General features: G+C 44.6%; 1 protein-coding gene across 2 annotated transcripts in view; it reads right to left on the minus strand.

Moving 5' to 3' along the window:
* RBMS3 (RNA binding motif single stranded interacting protein 3) overlaps positions 1 to 19455 on the minus strand; it is a 1517465-nt gene that overhangs the window by 935908 nt on the left and 562102 nt on the right. For both annotated transcript variants that reach the window (XM_078663941.1, XM_078663942.1), the window contains exon 3: positions 6660 to 6718. In XM_078663941.1, the coding sequence (XP_078520067.1) occupies positions 6660 to 6718 (59 nt within the window). The remainder of the gene's footprint in view (positions 1 to 6659; positions 6719 to 19455) is intronic.

Here is a 19455-nt window from a genome sequence, read left to right on the forward strand (position 1 = left end):
ATTCAATACCATTCTAACTCACAGGAACTGATCCAAGCCCCCTCTACCTTAGGCTTTGACATTTTGACAGAACAATGTTACCATAAAATTAATATTTGCAATTATCGCATGTGTATTTTCAGCGTTGTTGGTCTCAGAATACCCTTAGGCAATTTGCAAGCATTCCTCACGAGCACAGAAAACTGCAATGTCAGCACTCATGTCTAGCAAAAGCGACCCCTGCCCCGCTGCAAAATGAGAAGGAAAAGGTATCAAATGCATAATTTCAATTCAAAACCGCAGTGCTGGTCGGGGCAATGGTTTTCTGGGTTGAAAATGTTGCATGCGTCACATTCTCATAAGTTAAGCACATAAACCTCCTCTGCTAAGGAACAGTGGCCCCAGTGGTTGATTTGGACACAAATACGTGCCGGGGCTCTCTTCGTGACGCAGCGTGCACTAGCCCATTTCTCCTGTTAGCGCCACCTTAAACAGAACCAACTACTAGCCATGAAAGTGGCGTAATGGTCAGAGCTGCCAAGTTCGGAGCTGGGGAACCAGGTTCGAGGCTCAACGTCGGCCCAGCATCCTGTGATTCTGGGCAAATCACTTAATCTCCCCGTAAATTAATGTGCCCTTAACTGGTGCTCATGAAAAGCGCAGTGCAGGTAATGAGCACGGGAAACCACAGGCTCAAATTAGGAACAGAGTGGTCCTTTTTTGGATTCAAAACAATGGAGTAACTCTTCCTATTCAGTACTTTCAAAATGTATTGATGGATCGAAAATAAATTTTCATCATCAGAAATGTACAAAACAGTCGAATAAATGTCTCATAAAAAAACAACAATTGATTAATTATTTAACGGTAAAAGAGAATAAAATCTACTACATACATAGTTAAAAAACAAGTACATTGCACTACAAAATCTTCCCCTATACACAATTGACTGCAGCTGTGCTAATAATCTTTGCCTAACACACCATGCCATGTAGAAAAATTTAGAGACTGCCACCACAACCACAGATGAGAGAGATATCACTCTTGCAAATTCTAAGGGAGTTTACTTGAAACTTTGAGTAGCTTTTGCTACTCAAAAATTTCTAGTGGTCGAATTAACTCAAATAACAGGGTTAGCTGAAGTGACTTCATTACACACCCTTAGATTCCCAATGAGTTATAGAAGTCCATGACTCGCCCAATTATGCAGTTCTTGTGCATATTTTTCAAACTTTCTTCAAAACAGGAGGAGGGTAATACAGAAGGATTGCTAACAGTCAACCTTTCTGACTTCTAGAAGGTCAGTAGTGAGCTTGGCTAACTCAGGTAGCTTCTAAAGGAGGCCAGAAGGGTAGTGAGCAGCAATAAAGGGGCTACACTTATTGTACTATCCGCTGCTCTGAATGACGACTCTGCCTCTCCAATTCACCTTGAGAGACAAATGATAATAGAGGCACGAAGCATTCCACCCCATCCACCACCGAACACCTACCTCCCTTGCCAATTTCAGGAGCAGAATCAAGACCTGGCTGTTCGAGTAGCTCCACCTCACGCTAGTGCCTTGATACCCCTCGGAGTGATTAGCGTGCTCTACAAATCTTGATTGATTGATTGAAGCTTTCAATGGAACAGACGGATAGCATTTGTGATTATTAAGTATTCTTTTCAGACGCGTCTCTCTCTGGCTGTCCAGAGCTTTGTTTAATCGAGCTTCAATCGTGAAGGACAATGACATCAAAGAGCTCCTCAATCAAATATGTGAGCTGCTTCATTAAAATGTGCGAAAACATTCCTGCAGAATTGATTCCTGTGTGCTACTAGAGTGAGAAAGACTAGAGCAAGCTTTTATGAATACCCACAAACACATGACTACGTGGGTGGCATCTGTGCGGTCACAACCACTTACCCAAGACCCCTCTTGGGGTTTGGAATATCACAGTGTTGGTTGACCACAATATCATGACTAAAATATTGAAAAACAAAATATCGAGAAGGTACGTGCACAGAGGGAGGTACAGATTAAATAATCTTAACTCCACATCTAAGTACCTTATGTACTATAACTATATATATATAGTTATAACCAACTGGCAGTAAACAGTAGGTACTTATAGTTAGGACCTAAGTTTCCATAGGAAAAGTGTTTTTTGTTTTACCAATAACTTTGGCGCCGCTTGAAGAATATCCACAACATTTTCACAAAACTTCAACTTTTTGGTTTAGCTGCTGTGTTGAAAGTTTCGGAGTGATCCAGCAAACAGGGGCTGAGAAAAAAGGGAGTCCCAAAATGCTTTTTCCCCATGTTAAGTCTAAGGTTTTTTTTTCATTTTTTGAACATGAGTACAGCCCAAACAGAATTACCCCAAATTTGGAAGAAAGCTAGATGTTGGTCCAGAAAGCGTGCTTTTGTTTGGTGCAAATCCATTCAGTAGTTTTTAAGATATCTCTCTTTAAAAAACATTGAAATAAGGGGACGATAGGCCTTTCAGTGGACTCGCAAATCCTACTAAAATTTGATTGGTTGTCAAAACTTCAACCAGGAAGTGTTGGCTGTCATCTTGGGACTCCGGTTGAAGCCGAGCCCCAGAAAGAAAGTTTTGAAAAAAGAAAAGGGCGCAGGGTAGGAATACCCTAACCACCAGATACGATGGTGTGTCGTGATGCCCCCCCCACCCCCCAGGAGTAAAAAGCATTTTTTTGAAATTTTGCTTTATATCCGCTCAATTTTCGAACAGCAAGCGCGGGATCCCGTGCTTGCTTTAAAACAACCCGGGTAGGCCTTGTCCTGGGGACATATGATAAACTTAGGAGGGGGGTGCACAGGGCCCACCCCCCTACCCTGGGGACCGCCACCTCCCGGGACACAAATCCAGTAAGAAAGGGGATCTGTTGCATTCCCTCCCAACCCCGGGAAACCACCACCTCCCCGGGACAAATGTGAACAAAACAGGGTGGCCACGTGGCCCCCCTCCAGGAATCCTACATGGCCCTGTGTACTGTCACGCCCTCAGGGCTTGCTCCAGTAATGCCCCAGGGTGCCCACCACTGCCATGCCATAGCAAACAGTGTCTTCCGTTTTAAGCAAGAGAGAGCATTTCACTCACGCTTTCTCAAAGTGGAGCACTTTGCTTTTTGCAAACAGGGAGCTGCATTATGACATGGTCAGTGACATCACTGATGACATCTCAAATGACTTGACTGATGACATCATCCAGTGACTGTGAGTGTTTTTAAAAAGTTTATGAATGTTAAATATATATATCAAGGTATACTGGTGAATCAGTGGGTGTATGAGTGCCTGTATGGGTGATTCAGTGGGTGTGTAGCTGACTGTATAAGTGAGTGATTAAGTGTCCGTGAATGTATCTGTGAGTGACTAGGTTGTGCGAATGTCTGTATCACTCTGTCAGTTGGTGTGTAAGTGGCTGTATTGGTTGGTGAGTGGGTATGTGTGTGGTTGCATGGGTGATTGATTGGTTGTCTGAGTACCTGACAACCAATCAGGTACTTAGGTACCTGATGTATGAGTGTCTGTGTGGGTGGGGGAAGGGGTGCGTGACTGCCTGCATGGATGAGTGAGTAAGTGAGTCAGTGGTTGTATGGCTAATGAGAACATAAAGCTACATCCTATGTTTTTTTGCTTCCTCTGGGATGAGTGACCTCACAGTGAGGCCTATGCAAACTCTGCCCCACCACTCCACCAAGGCCTAAAAGACACTGCGATCGAGGTGACAACACCTGGCCCCTAATGAGGCCACTTCTCTTACTAAGCCCTTCCCCATCCCATTATAGCCTAAGGGTATGACCTAGCAGGAAAGGGGGGGGTCAAGAAAAGCACACAGCTGATGCTGCTTCTCCCATGAGGCTCATGTGAGAATGCCCTCCATCCCCTGTGAGGCCCCAGCATAATCCCACCCTCCTCCCACCTGCCATGGCCTGAAAGTGATGGTCCAGCGGGAGAATGACTGATTCTGGGCCTGCTGACCACACAAGGCACTGTGCCAAAGTGACAATGCCCAAAGGGCCAGAACAACACCTGGCTCCCTATCCTCAGTTTGATAGAATGGCAGGGGAGTGCCTATGATACTGGTGACACATCACAGTGGACTGGCGCGGAACGGGATAGGCAGTAAGCAGGGCACAAGTCCTAAAAAAAGAAGTGGGGGGACGCTGTCACCAGAAGTGATGTCACGACAGGAAGTGACGTCACGAAAGGTGCCGAGCTCCGCGTCCCAGAGAGGCCAAAGAGTAAAGTCCAGCTGTTTGGCAGGGGGGAAGGCGTCCCCCTGGTAAAATAATTGGGGGGACGCTGTCCACCCGCGTGGTACCCCCGACTCGAGCCCTGGCAGTAAGTTTCTGTGTGCTGGTTTACAGAGGCCTAAAAAAAATAGCTCACAGATGACCCTGAGGCACCGGTCCATCACCCAATGCCCGACTGTCCACCTTCCCAATGTGACCTTGACTCTTTCCAAACTCCTGCATCCCTTTATCACTGCAAATGGTTTTCGAAAATATACTTTATGATGACCTTGTTTTTCACATGTCATTTGTTATTTCAGTTTTACTTTCTGGTCCTTCTAATTTGACGAAGCAGCTGTATCGAGATGTATTGAGATACAGCAATGAATGAATAAACGTGGTCCTAAGGTTTGTGGGGGCTGCACAACTCCAGTAACCACCCAGGGTCACAGGCAGAGGTGCAGCTGAGATTTGCATTCCGAGGTGGAGGCTGTTTTCAGAGCACATCAGAGCGTCATCCATCATGCTTAGCATTGCACCGCAGAATGAGGAATTCATCTCTCCTTCTGCATCATAGAAGAGATCAAAACACTAGAACAAGCCACTGAATTATTCATGTCATTGGGGGATGTTTTGTACATTCTCCGGCTCCGAGGAACACAGAACAAGGAAAGAAAACAAATTTGTGGCCACGAGATGACTGCGCCATAGACGCGTCAGGATGGAAGGACACTTTTGTTGCACTGTCATGTATACATATGCACATATATATTTATGCATGAACACACCTAGGGTTATAAGTTTTATTTGAGGCTTTTTAAATGGCTAAAAATGTGACCAGTAGGAAGCTTCGGAGCTCTGTACCCAGTAGCAGGTATAAGGAAATTGCAGAAAATGTGAAAAGAGAACAAGGCGACAATTTAAAATAAAGCTAGTAACTCCCACAGATGTAGGACAGTAACAAATCCAAAGCAAAACGAAGTAAAACAATTTAGAGGAGTTCAAGATTGTTGAATCACAGAGGGTTTGGTCCCCATATCTTGCAGACTTACTCATTTAGGAAGAAGACTAAATGAGCTTCTTGCCCCTAAATTAGCTTTTAGTCCCATGTTTAGATCTCTTCAGTGGTGGAGGTTTTGAATCAGGAAACCAACACACCTATGATGCACAGGTATGAACCATCTCAGCTTTAAAGGTGATGGGGGTAGGTGTGCCTCCGCCAGACAAAGAATATTTAGTGATTTATCTAACATAAGACCACAGGAAGTGATCGTTCTCTGATCAATGGCAACTTTTAAACCCTGTATGTGTGTGTTGATATTTGTAGAGCGTTAAAGTATAAACCAAATACTACATTTTTAACATACAAGCTATCTTAAAAAGCTCAAGTGGTGATATAGAGATTGTAGATTGTAAAGGGAAGAGGACAAAACATACAAAAATACAGAATGTATTATTAAATGATAGTTCATACATATATGTATATGTTCACTGTGTTTACAACATTTAATCTCACAGGATTTCCATTGGATCAGAAGAGTAATATTAGATTCTCCAAATAACCTGCAGACTGTGCCAAGCAGACACCGGGCTTTATAATGCATGACATACAACAGACATATTCATCCACAGTTCACCCTATACAAAGAGCCTAGGTAGAAGACGTGCATTAAAGTCATTGTAAAGAAGCATTTTATGAGAACATGCATGGACTTGGTGAGCACTTCCTTTGGAAAAAAAAGTGGGATCAACTTGTTCTAAGGCACGAACTAATGTAAATAAAATCATCCAATCAAGTTTCCTTCTTCAGTGGTTCACTACCTCGTCAAGAAACATGAATGGCTGGCTCTAAACTACTCATCCAATCAGTGTCCCTTTGTCAATGGCTCACTACCTCAGCAAGAAACATGAATGGCTGGCTCTAAACTACTCATCCAATCAGATTTCCTTAGTTCTTCAGATATCTTTAACTATGCATTTGATTGGTCAACTTATACCTAATCATCCTGATAATCTTTCTTCATGGGTTCCCCACCTATGCTCCAAGTACAATCATCCAATCCGATTTCCACCTTCAGAAGTTAACCATATCTTTCCTAGGGTGCAAAATGTGTGTCTTGAGAGTACAGTTCCCTGAGAACGATTTGCTTCTACGACGGAAAATCAATTTGCCCCACTGCTCTGCACTCATTCAGCCCGGAGAGCCCCTACAGTAGAGCGGTAATAAGGTAATTTACAGGCCCGGTCGAACAATTTGATACTTGTTCCGTCTTGTGAATTTCATTTTGTTTGTTAATGACAAAATTAATGAACAATGTTTCTGGAAATGCAGCTCATCAAAGCGTTATTAAATATGCCTCGCAGTCTGCAGTGCGCTCCACTGTTTGTTACCATCAGAGAAAGGAGCCCTCGAAGTCAGAGGGACGGAAGAGTGTACGCACCTTTGCACTGGTTCGTGTTTTTGTCGAGAATTGCCTTTGTGGACACGATCTTCCCGTACCTGAAAAAAGAACAAATGTCGTATGGTTTATTTAAGGAAAGACAATTTAAAATGTCTGCAGGAAAAAAAAAGAATACATTTTTCATGGTTTATTTCTGGAAGAAAAATATAAAAGAAAAAACACACTGAGCATTCTAATTTTATTGTGTGGCTGAAACAGAAAGAGAATGTGCTGCACAATAGACAACAATAACTACATGTGTCTAGACGTGTTAAATTCGGTGAAGACATTCCTAAGTTGAACAAGCATTGGCAAAACCAGTCAGTCTGATGTTGACTACCGGCCACTTAGCTTTGTCAGTGCTTGTTTGGTCATGGTGTTTGTCAAACATTTTGGTCTGGTGAGCTGCGAAGACCTCACCCATATAAAAAAAAGAAACCTTAGATAAAAGCAAGCATATTTTTGGGGTCTCGAAACCACACATTGTCATAGTAACACTTGGCACTCAAATTAACTTTTTTGCATGCAGATGTTCTCCTTGTAAAAGGGCAGAATGCTGTCACTCGCAGTGAAGTTAGCCAATGGATGAAGTGGGCGGACTCACTGCCCCATGATGTATGTTGTTGTGGGCAGAAGAAAAGTGTGAATGACACAACAGACAAATGAATGAAGAACATGGTCTGAAAACCCCTAAAAGTACATCATGCATTTCGTTTTAGTAAAAGAAAAAGGCCTTGGCTAAAGCTAGAACCTAGAAAGGAGAAGACACGTAGACTTGGAAATGTTAACACCCATGGGCATAATTCACTAACCATTTCAGAATAATGTTTCTTAAAAACAATAAAATCAAAGCTGCAGACACATTGAAAGGGGAATTTCTATTTTGGTATTTTTCAAGAAAACTTAATTTGAGAGACATTTTTATCTGTTGATGAAAATTTCATAAAATGGTGAAAATTGGTGTGGGTTTTTTCAAGAAAATTCATATTTGACAGACAAAACTTGCATTCTTGATGAACCTTCAGGAAATGTTTAAATCTGGTTTGGCGATTTTCCAAGAAAAAAACCCACTAAATTAAACTTCCACTGTGAAAGCGTAAAATATGTACATAGCTTCAAATAACTGTCTATAACTGTCTTGATGGGCCTGGACTGGGGCCACAGTGCACAACTTAGATGTCCAACACGTACATTCCCTTCATACACATTTTATAAGTTATCAGTGACATGGACATAGTCATGAGCTCATTACCCACAATGCCAATTAAGGGTTTAATAGACTAACTGTATGTTAGAGACAGTCATATAGATACACACTGTTTACAACAATGACATATGAAGCTGCAACCTGCAAGGATGTGACAGATTTTTATCAAAATAATTAACCATAAAAGCATCACGTGTGGCTCATGTTAAATCAGTGTGAATTTTTGAAACTGCCACCAAATCCACTTCATGAATACTTTCCACCAGCCTGCCAGGTCAGCAGAGAAACTGGAATCCACCCTCTGACCCTGGACTGCCTGTCTTAGACGGATGTACGTCGTTACAACGCATGCTTTTACAACGCATGCCTTTACGACGCAAGTTTTACAATGCAAGTCGTTACAACGACTTGCGTTGGGGGGCGCAGGATAGTGAATAGTTTAATTTACTATTCCAACTCCAGTCCCCGTGGATAGTAGGGAAGGTGTTGGATAGTAAATTAAAACTATTCCCTATCCTAGAGCGCCCCCCAGCGCAAGTCGTTGTAAAAGTTGCGTTGTAATGGTTGCGATGTAAAGGTACTTCGTTGTAAAAGTTGCGTTGTAAACGCTGTTCCCCTTCTTAGACACCCTGGCTGCCTGATAGGGATCTTTACGCCTTTAGAGCATAAAAATGAGGGCTGGGTTAGCCTGCTCCCACCAATCCTGGAGCTATTGTCATGCTGGGAGCAGCTCCATGATTGGTTGTTGGTGTTCCCCTGACCAGGAAGGAAGTCCTTACTTTTCCTGTTCGAGGATGCCGTTATGGGGAGAGAAGTGCTGGGGAGCAGTAAATATAGTGAGTTTGGCACCATATTTTGAAAGTTTTAGCCGGCACTGGAAATATGTGACTAAACTCTTCGCTGTATTGTACCTTAGTTGTCACTTCTCAGATCATTATTTGGCCAGGTTTGAGACTGTCCCACTCAGAAGTTCCCCCTTCGACCAGTGGGTGGTACAGAACCCTTATCATTTAAAGCCCCATCAATGACAGAAGAAGGCTCTTACCAGCATGGAACTCTCACTAGCGTGCATTTGTCTGTCATCACCAGTGAACAGGGGCGGCTCCTCCATTAGGGCGGAGGAGCGCCGCCCCACTGCTTTCTCAGAGTACGAGAAGCAGAAAATAAAATGGTATTTTAAATACCTTTTTTTTTCTGCTTCTCGTGCTGTGAGAAAGCAGAAGGCAGGGGTATTCCTGGTTGGGGGCGTGCAGGAGGATATGCCTGGTTAGAGGCGTGCGGGTGGTCGGGTTGGGGAGGAATGGCTTGCACCACTCTGAGTACACTCACTGCTTTGGTTGGCCCTGGGGCTGACCAAATCAGTAATGAGCACTCTACATTTTCTCTATGTAAGCTGCATGCAGCCTACATAGAGAAAATGGCTTCCCAACAGGTGCCAGGCTGGGCGCTGTCCGGGACTCCACACCAATTACAACGCCGCCATTGCAGCATTATGATTGGCTTACAGGAGGGGAGGGAGCATGCCTGTTGCTGTTCAGGAGCAGAGACGGCGCAGGACCTGGCCCAGGAGCAGGGGCGGCGCAGGGCCTGTCAGGTACGTATTATTTTACCCCCCTCCTCCTCGCGGTAACCGCCTCGCGGTAACGCCTGCGCGACCCCCCGACAAATGCGAGCCGCGACTGCCAGTGAATGGCAGTGGGTAGGGTCCGACGTCCTCACAAATCAGTCTCGGCGCCTCCCCACCTCCGCAGTGACTTACAGCTTATAGTGAATCTACGTTACAGAGATGGCTGCCCTAGTGTAAACCTCCTATTTATTCCAGTCCTCAAGAATAGACTTGTTTGTTTCCACTTTTAATTATGTGATGAAATGATTTTAACACATTAATGAGCATGTTTTCCCATTTATACACACTCAAGTATTATTATTATTATTTATTATTATTTATTAACAAATTTTGTACCGCGCACGGTTACCCAGGGGCATCCCAGCGCATATAGAGACCTAGAGCAAGCTGCTAATACAGAGCAGAAAGAGCTACACTTATACTGGGAATAAGTAAGTTTTCAGAAGATTCCGGAACCTAAGAAGATTTGGTTCAGAACGTAGTGAGAATGGGAGGGAGTTCCAGGCGCGCGCTGTATGGATGGAAAAACTCCTGCCACCTGAACGGGCTCTCCTAATTCTCTTTATCTGAAGGAGGTGTTTGTTGTCAGAGCGTAGAGCTCTTGTGGGCTTGTAGGGCCGAATCATGTCCTTCAGAATGGCTGGTCCTTTCCCCTGTATGCTCTTGTGGGCAATGCAGAGAGCCTTGAAGGTCACTCTCTCTCTGACGGGAAGCCAGTGTAGTGCTTTTAAAGCAGGCCTGGCTGACTGCCTGGCCGGAACGTTCCGCAGCAGCCTTGCTGCCGCGTTCTGCACTTGTTGCAGGATCTTGAACGTTGACTCCGGGGCTCCGAGAAAGAGTGCATTACTGTAGTTCAGGCGTGAGATGATTAGACCTTGGACTAACAGCTTCCGGGAGAGTTCTGGTAACAGGGGGAGAACCTTACGGGCCGACCGGAGCATTCCATAACACACGCCAGCGATCTTCTTGGCGTGTGTCCTAAAGGACAAATCCGGCTCCAGCCAGACCCCCAGGCTCTTAATCTCCTTTTTTGGGTCAGGCGGGGTGCCCATGCAATTGGGCCAGCTGCTCGGCGAGAGGGCAAAACTTGACTGGCCCAAGATCATCAGCTCAGTTTTTGAGCCGTTCAATTTGAGCGATGACCTGGTCATCCAGTCAAACACCTCTCTCAAGCATGAATGGAGCGTCTCGGGCTGTTTCTCCAGCTGTGACAGACCCACCACTAGCTGGGTGTCATCCGCATAGCTTATGGTCTTAAAGCCAAACGGAGACACCACACCCTCCAGGGGTGCCATATACACGTTAAATAACGTGGGGCTCAGGGATGAGCCCTGGGGCACCCCGCAATGAAGTGGGAGGGGAGGAGATTTTGCGTTTCCTTCCCAAACCTCGAAGGTACGCCCCTCCAGAAAAGAGGCCAACCATTCCAGGGCCACTCCTGTGACACCCGACTCAGCTAGACGTTGTATCAGCACTCCATGATTGACGGTATCGAAGGCCGCACTAAGGTCCAGGAGGATCACTGCCACTGACCCCCCTGCGTCCAAAGTGCTTCTGGCCTCCTCTACCACTGCTAGCAGAGCCGTGTCAGTTCCATGACCCGGTCGGAATCCCGTCTGGGAGTCCCTCAACCGGCCATTCTCCTCGAGAAAGTTGGATAGCTGACGGTTTACCAACCTCTCGGCAACCTTACTAACCCCTGGTAGCAAGGAAATGGGCCTGAAATTGGCCAGGTTCTGCGGGTCCAAGCCAGGCTTCTTCAGAAGCGCTTTGACAACCGCACTTTTCCAGTCCGGCGGCACAGTCCCATGAGCGAAGGAGAGATTGACCAGATCGGTCAAGGGCTCTCCTATCGACAAGGCGGCCTGCTTTAAGTACCGCATTGGGACAGGGTCCCGAGGTGAGCCACTTTTCAAGCTCCCGAGGACCTTCAGTACTTCGCCTGAGGTTACAGGGCCAAATGACGTTAATAGTTTTTCCGAGATGCTCAAGTCCTCCAAAAAGACCGAGGTCCCCATCACCGGGGGGAGAGAACTAACAATGGTATCAATTTTATCTTTAAAGTAAGTGGCCAATTCCAGACATTTTTCCTGTGGTCTGTCATGGACAAGAATGGGATCAGGCGGTTTAAGAAGCTCCTTCATCACTAGAAAGGCTTCCCTGGATGAGGACGCAGCGTGCTTCACTCTCTCCCCATAAAAGGAGGCCTTTGCAGCGCGTATTGCAAGTTTGTATGTCCTTAATTCCATCCGATATTTTTCCCTGCTATCTGTCTCCGAAGTCCTCCTCCATAATCTCTCCGCCCGTTTACACTTCTTTCTCAAGGTTCTGAGCTCTAGGGTATACCATGGGGCGGACCCCACTCTCTTATCCCTGATAAGCATCTTCTTGAGTGGAAGCACATGGTCCACTGCGTTGGTCAGCCAGTTCCTCACCGTAGCATCTGCAGTCACCGGATCCCGACCCTTCTCAGGCTGGGTGCCCTCCAAACGGGCACTCCAGGCCTCTACAGGGAGTCTTGACCATGCCCTGTCTATTCTGAATTTCCTGAGTGGGAGAGTGTCATCACACTTTACCTCCCAATTAGCCATGATCAATGAGTGGTCGGACCAAGGAAGAGCGATCTTATCTATACCCTACTCGTATTACTGATTATTCAAAATAATTTTTTTCCCTCTTTCCTAAAGTGGAACCCTCCTTTTATAGTGGAACATCTCCTACTTCAGATAGTAAACTCAAAAGCACTCACCTTGGTGATAATTTCCCCCAATCACTAATTTCCTAATTTTGGCTTAATCATTTATTGCATCATTATGCCTCCTTAAAAACTATTTTTGGCTGTGTGCCATAGTCATCAACACTTCCACTTGACATTTGTTCCGAACATTTTCGTAACTTCTTTATACCCTTCCATCTTTCATTATAATTTTTTTTAACACGTCTACCACTCTTCTGATTCCACATAGGTATCCTAGTTTCCTTTCTCTCCTGATAATGACCTCATTAAGTAACCACTGAGGTTGAAACGCCTTTGCCACTACAATTCACAGAATAGGTCCCGAGCTGGAAATTGTTATAAATTATTTTCCAGTTCCTCTTCTGACTGTAGTCATTTGTTGCTTCCTTGTATATGCACCAGGGCTGGCCTTAGGGTGGTGCAACAGGTGCAGTCTCACCTGGTGCTGATCTCCGAGAACCACTGTGTTCAGAAATAACCTGCTGGAGAGCGATCTAGGTTTTGTCTAGTGGCAGTTCTAACTTATCATAAAGTAGCACAGAGGATTAATATGCCTGCTGCAAAGAATATCGACATGCAGTTCGCAGAACGTACTCCTGACTGTTTTTTGTAACATTTCCTATAGACTAAGGTACACACGTAAGATGCCGTGTGTGATGTGAAGTGCTACGAAATCCTAGGCTTGGTACCAGTAACGCTATAAAAGAAAATAAATGCATGTGATAGAGAGGCTGTGGAGCGATTAGAGGCAATGTCGGAAGGTAGTAGTGAGGGAATCTGTGTAGAAGGATGTCATTGGGGAAAGGTGCACCAAAATTAAATAAACTCAACATTTGTAAAGCACAACGGGTATCCAGGCGCGTGGAGCCGTTGGAGAGGTTAAGGGGCACATGCATCAAGGTAGGCTTTTGCGATTCCATAATTGCTAATATTAGGGAATCGCAAATAAGGAATCACAAAAGCCTATGCATGTATAAAACGCTAGGAAAATAGCAATTTCTAAACATTCCTTAATTGAGACTCGCAAATTGCAAAGTTTTTGCAAATTACCATCAAGTACAAATTGATGGTAATTTGCAACTCCTATTAGCGAAATCGGTAAATTTTTTACTTTAATGCATTGCATTTAAGGAATCTTAATTTGCGATTCCTTAAATGCAATCGCAATTTAAGTAATCGCTATTTAGAGATTACTTAAATTGCGATTTCTGCATTTGGGATGATGCATCCCAAATGCAAAAATACCAGTTGCAAAGGGGCAGATTTTCATAATCTGCCCGTTTGCGTCCGTTTTATTTTTTGATGCATGTGGTCTTTAGTGAGCTATTGCCAAGAGTCACATGATGCTGAGCTCATCTGCCACTGGGGATCGCACAGGGAGCCTTGCGCTTTGGAGCCAGCCTATCCGGCCACAGCACCACATCTCTCCCTTAGAAAAAGATTGTCGTACCAGGTCCCTGTAACTCTAAAGCTGGCCAGGATATGCACACTTGTATTCAGAGTTCTTTTGTATTGTGTGTGTGATCATTGGGGACACTGAGAACTTTTTGATTGTCTTATGTTTTACATGGCCATTGTGCATCGTACCCGAAATTAAATGGGAACCTGCACACAGAGAAGGTACTCTTAAGCCATATTTTTGTTTTCTCATTGTTTGGGAGTATCTTGTGCAGCACTGGTTCACTGGATCACCAGGCAGAAACACAGAAGGGTGGGGGACCCGGCCTGTTTCCTCCTCCACCATGCAAAAAGAGAGATGTTCCATTGTGAAATCCCTGTCTGGACTGGCTTGTCTGTCTGGCACACTGTTTCCCAGTCAGCGGTGAGGCAGGGACTTGGCAGCTACATAACCATCAGGGGTATGAAGCACTACAGAATTGCAACAATACAGAGCTGACCTTGGGTACCCATCTGTAAGGGCCAAGAGATTTCAGCTTGTCAGATAGGAGCCCTCACCATGAGTGGTACTTCCTGGCTCTGTGTATACAATACCAAAGTATCTGATAGTCCTGACAGCGAGTGTGCGGTTGAAATCAATGGAAGCTCTCCTGATGAGATGTGAGAGGCTCGTCTCTTAAGCCCTAAAGTGAATGTTATGGCTTCATCGTGGACTCTTTACGGTCTGCGAGCAATTCAGGAGTGGAGCCGGCATGAAGGCAATTACAGTAATCGAGACCCGCGTTTTGCTAACACCCAGATCACCGCGCGTCCTAGCTGAGTAGGAAATAACAGTAGAATGTTCTTTAAGTATAACAATTGAAAAATTGCATGCTTGTGCTACCACTGTAATTCCAGATGTCAGTTTCAGAAAGAAGCTGAAATGAGAAGGTAACTTTTATGGGAAGATTGTATATAGCTACTGGTCGCAAAAGGAGGTGGAAACAGCAGGATCTGTGAGTCGAAACCACTTATTGGTCATTCACTGGCCATTGTCTGCTCCACAGTAGGAGATAATGTCACTCTTTAGACACTGTTCATGGCCTGGGACTCACGAAAGTGTCTGGCAGCAAGATAAAGAGAAGGCCAACAGTAAATCCTGGGGCATTTTATGTTAGGTCTGAGGGGAAATGGTAAAGAAAGGTTTGTGAGCTGCCCTGGGTGCTAGATACAACCCAAATATTATAGCACCACATAATCAACAGTTACCTGAATTTCTAAAAGTGAGCCAATGTACTCCAACTTTAAAAAAGGCTAATCTTAATGTCAATATTCTACCAAATTTCAGGTTAGGGGTGGGTGACGAATTCTGCTCTGCCGGCAGAGTTTACCAATTTTGCCCACTTCGCGCAGAGTTACGAAAAATTCTGCAAAGTTGCGCAGAGCAGCATTTTCCCTCTTGTGCAGCTCATCAATGTTAAGTTGGCGAGCAAGAAAAATCAAATGCTAAACCACCTCCAGGTGAGATTTCTCAACGTGGGCGGTCACTGCAAGTTGCTGCCGCTTGCATTGAGAAACCTGCCGCTCGCGTTGAGGAAGCTGCCATTTGAGTAGAACATCTACTTGAGCAGCAAAAAGAAGCAGTGCCCTCTTGTGCTGTGCGTGTTGCTATCCGCTTGCAGAACTCTGTGGAGTGCGGTAGAGCTTTTTTTGTCACTTCGCGGAGTTCTGCATCCGCAAGCTCTGCCCAGGCCTACTTCAGGCACATATCAAAAACTTCCTTGCCAAGACAACAGTATAGAGCAGTTATTCACCAATTAATTAGTTTCCTATGTCTGCACAGTGCACTGTACACTTCTGATGAACAAGCAATCTGGCTTTTTGCTCTGGACTCAGTACTGACACCGCTACGCTCAAGATTCTGCATGATTTAGATAATTGCCTTCTTGCCCACTTATATTCCTAAGTGATCTTCTATGGGGTTGATGATCATAGGTTATTAGGTAGAGAGGAGCAATCCAAAGGCTGGCAGTGGACAAAAGTAGTTAACCTAGTTCCTACTAAAGCATCACCAACTTGGGAACGTCGGTGTTCACATTTCACACATGGCTGCCGGATTCTCCAATGCTTTGACCAGTACCATGAGCCTCTAATCTTGGTGCTTGGAGATACAGGTGTATCCATCCTTCACTATGGGCATGAAACCCAGCTATAGATGAAAACCTCAGTCTCACGTGATAGTCACATTTTCCGCTTGAAGCTCGCGAACCTCAAATTCGAGATTTCAGACAATTTTCTGTAGCTGAATCCATCCAAAAGGAATTTGTGCTCTTTTCCTCACCCACACTGGATAGAATTTGAACTAAACCAGGTCAATGGCCTCAAAGAAGATGGATTTGATGTATTCACTGGCTGCCACTGCAAAGTAACTGGGACTTGGCTTGGATCCATCCCTCGTTTATCCCACATATAAATCACATCGGCTAACTACAACCTGCTCCACTTCAAGAAGTTTAAGAAATCATATCCCTACCACAGGTCAAAGCTAGAGCTCTTGCACTTGTTCGCTTGCATTTGGTTTGTGGAATGCAACCCTGGCTGACAACCTGAATTGATTACTGACACCCATCAAATCAGTAACCGTTCTTCGACCTCTTTCCTCTATCAATATAGGACATAATTTACATCAACCATACTCAAAGAATTTCATAGTCTCTTTGCCGGCTCCATTCACAAATCAATGCATAGAATCCACCCTCAAAACCTCACCAGTTTCCAGTATGGCTCAGGAGGCCAAAGGCATGTGAGAATTAGAAGCACCCTACTTCCCAAAGTGCCTAAGCTCAAAATCCCTCAAACACTTGACCAAGTGTTTTTTGCTTCTGCAGCATCTGCCTGAAACTCCACCCACCGTGATCTACAAAGTGCTACTGTCCTCACACATTCAGAAGAAGGATGTATGACATTACAATGCATGCTTTTACATCGCATGCCTTTACAACGCGGTTTTACAACGCAAACCTTTACAACGCATAGCGCTTTGGGGTGCTGGATAGTGAATAGTTTAATTTACTATTCCAACTCCAGTCCCCGTGGACACTAGGGAAGGTGTTGGATCGTAAATTAAACGTATTCCCTATCCTAGAGCGCCCCCCAGCGCAATGCGTTGTAATGGTTTGCGTTGTAAAAGTTGCGTCGTGAAGGCACTGCGTGGTAAAAGTTGCGTTGTAAAGGATGTTTCCCTCAGAGGAAGACTCACTTGTATTTATGTTTATGTATGTGTGTATATATCTATGCATGCATGCAGGTTGTATTTTTACAGGGTGTACCCAGCCAAAAATAAAGTGGGCTGCTGTACTTGGTCAAAGGCAAGCATTCTTGACCGAAGAAGTAGCTGTTTATTGGATTCATAATGCATTGCACTGAAGTATTCTTTAAGCAGGTGTATCTTCAACTCTTTCCTAAAGAGGAGCAGCATTGGGACAGTTCTCACGGCGGCCGGATGTTGTTCCAGATTCTGGGTGCATAGATGGAAAAGGCATGAAGGCCTGCTGCCTTGTTTTATGTCTGCAGTCTGCGGGTATGTTGAGAGCCACCAAAAATGGCGAGCTTCTCCTCAAGGTAAGCAAGGGTGCTGGTTGTGATGCAATGGAGTTCTAGCAGAATGTGGGTGATATGATCTTATTTCTTCTGGCTCTAGATGAGTTTGTGCTATGGCATATCAGATGCCCTTAAGATGTGCCAGTGTAGAGTCTAGAACACATTGGAAGTGGGCATTACCACCATCAAAATACAAGAGTATATGGGACTGATCTGCATTTCTTTACTTGTTGGAAGAGTAAACAAATAAAGGTGGAGGGGCTTACTCGTAGAGTATGGATCCCAAATGCCCCAGAGAATCTAGCATGACTCTCTTTGTTGAAGGCTGCTGAGTATGTGTCGTTTCTAAAATACTCGAGGTTACTGAAGGTTTTTAGTGATAGTCTGTCTATGCCTTCTCACCCAGTAGATACTGCTGGCCTGCAGGTGGCTTTCTACTGAATGGTGAAAAGATGGGCTGCAGTACCACGACACGTGACATAATTACACAAAATCATCAGCCCTGCACGTGCACCTCCACCACTGTGTTAGTGCATGTGCCTGGTCGGAAGAGCATCACAGACAGGGCAGTTTATTAAAGGTCCCTTTGGGGAGGAACACCTTGGTACTAAATCTGTTCCAGGGAACCCGTGCCTAGGGATAATTTTCAGGCCATACCTTAACTATCAGTTAGTGAGAGTAATGACTGAAAGGGGAGAGACAAACTACAAGTCCAAAACAGAGTTAGCAGGGACCGGGTGGGACTAAATGAAGAACTAAGATTACAGGAAGGTCTGTAGACGTGTCAGAGACTATAATGGCCAAGGTTACCTTTGGACCGTTTGACACTCACTTGGACTCAATTTCAAGGGTGGTAAAATTACAAGGTGAGTCCTGCTACATTGATCCTGTCCCCAATGCACCTCAAGTGCCTAAAGAGAGCCATATCAAACACTGGTCCTTCTAATGATGACTGTGTACCTTCTGCTCCCAAAAGCGCTTACATAAAATTAGAGCCATCTTTTGGATCAACCCCTTCGCAGCGGGGGTAATTCCCCCGCTGTGCTGGGGTCGCGGGGGCGCGCACAGCGCCCCAGTGCTCATGACGAGCTCAGCTCGTCATGAGCCACAGTGCTCGTGTGCTCATGACGAGCTGAGCTCGTCACGGCCACACCCGTTTTCGTGGAACGTTCAGCACAGCAGGGGAATTATCCCCGTGTGTGAGCGTTCCACGGCTCATGACGAGCTCAGCTCATCATGAGCCTCACGAGCACCGTGCCTCATGACGAGCTCAGCTCGTCATGATCACGGAAGGAGTTAATGTGAACACAATACATCATCAGGTGGTTGTGAGATTCAAACACATCTTTACTTATGCATGAGGAACATTTTACTCTATACACATGACTTCAAAATTACTTTAGTAATATTTGAAAAAACATCAAACTTTCCTAATTGGTGTGATGAAAGAAAGGACAATCCACATTCAAGTTTATGGATGTATAGGGAAAAATTTGTGAAAACCATATGTAATGTGTAGAAAAGTTAATCGAACAAACAATATTGTAACTTTAAAATTGATACATAAACTAGGCTAAAATTCAGCATTCCCCAATCCAAAAATTATAAAACCCGAGCAATACATTTAGAGAAACCGCTCTTGGTGCTAGGACATTCAAAGGGTCCAGATGTATCTAATATGGGTTTCAATAATTCCTTTTGGACAAATAGATTTAAACATCCATATTGATACTCGTTGAACTGGGATCCCCCATTGATCCTGGTCTTTTGGATTAAAGCATTGGACGACACAAAAACACGCCGTATAGCCAGGGTGTGGCTCAGATTACATGTGATTCAAGAGGAAAACATATGTTAGGTAGTGTGTTCTGGAGAACCTTTCTCCATTCATCTTTGATCATATCAATGCTCTTCCAAGGATGTCTAATTCATACTCCACGTAGAAAACAAATCTAGAATTTGAGTTCGCCAGGATCACATTAATCTTTGGTTTCCCATTATAGGGCCTATTCCTTCCCTGTCTTCATCTTGTTTGTAGGAGTGGATCCCCAAACGACTCCCTCTCTTCTCTCCTTTTTATCTGTCTTCCACCAACTAAATAGGCTCCTCCCCATTCATCATTAGTTTTTATAAACCCTCTCAATAACTATCTACCACTTTCTATACGCTAGGATCTCAAATTCTTTATATATACACTCTCTTCTCAAACCTACACCGTAAAAAGTTTTTTTTAGTGCTAAATTTGTAG

Source organism: Lissotriton helveticus, chromosome 10 (genome assembly GCF_964261635.1).
Source record: "Lissotriton helveticus chromosome 10, aLisHel1.1, whole genome shotgun sequence".
In the NCBI taxonomy this organism is placed as follows: domain Eukaryota; kingdom Metazoa; phylum Chordata; class Amphibia; order Caudata; family Salamandridae; genus Lissotriton; species Lissotriton helveticus.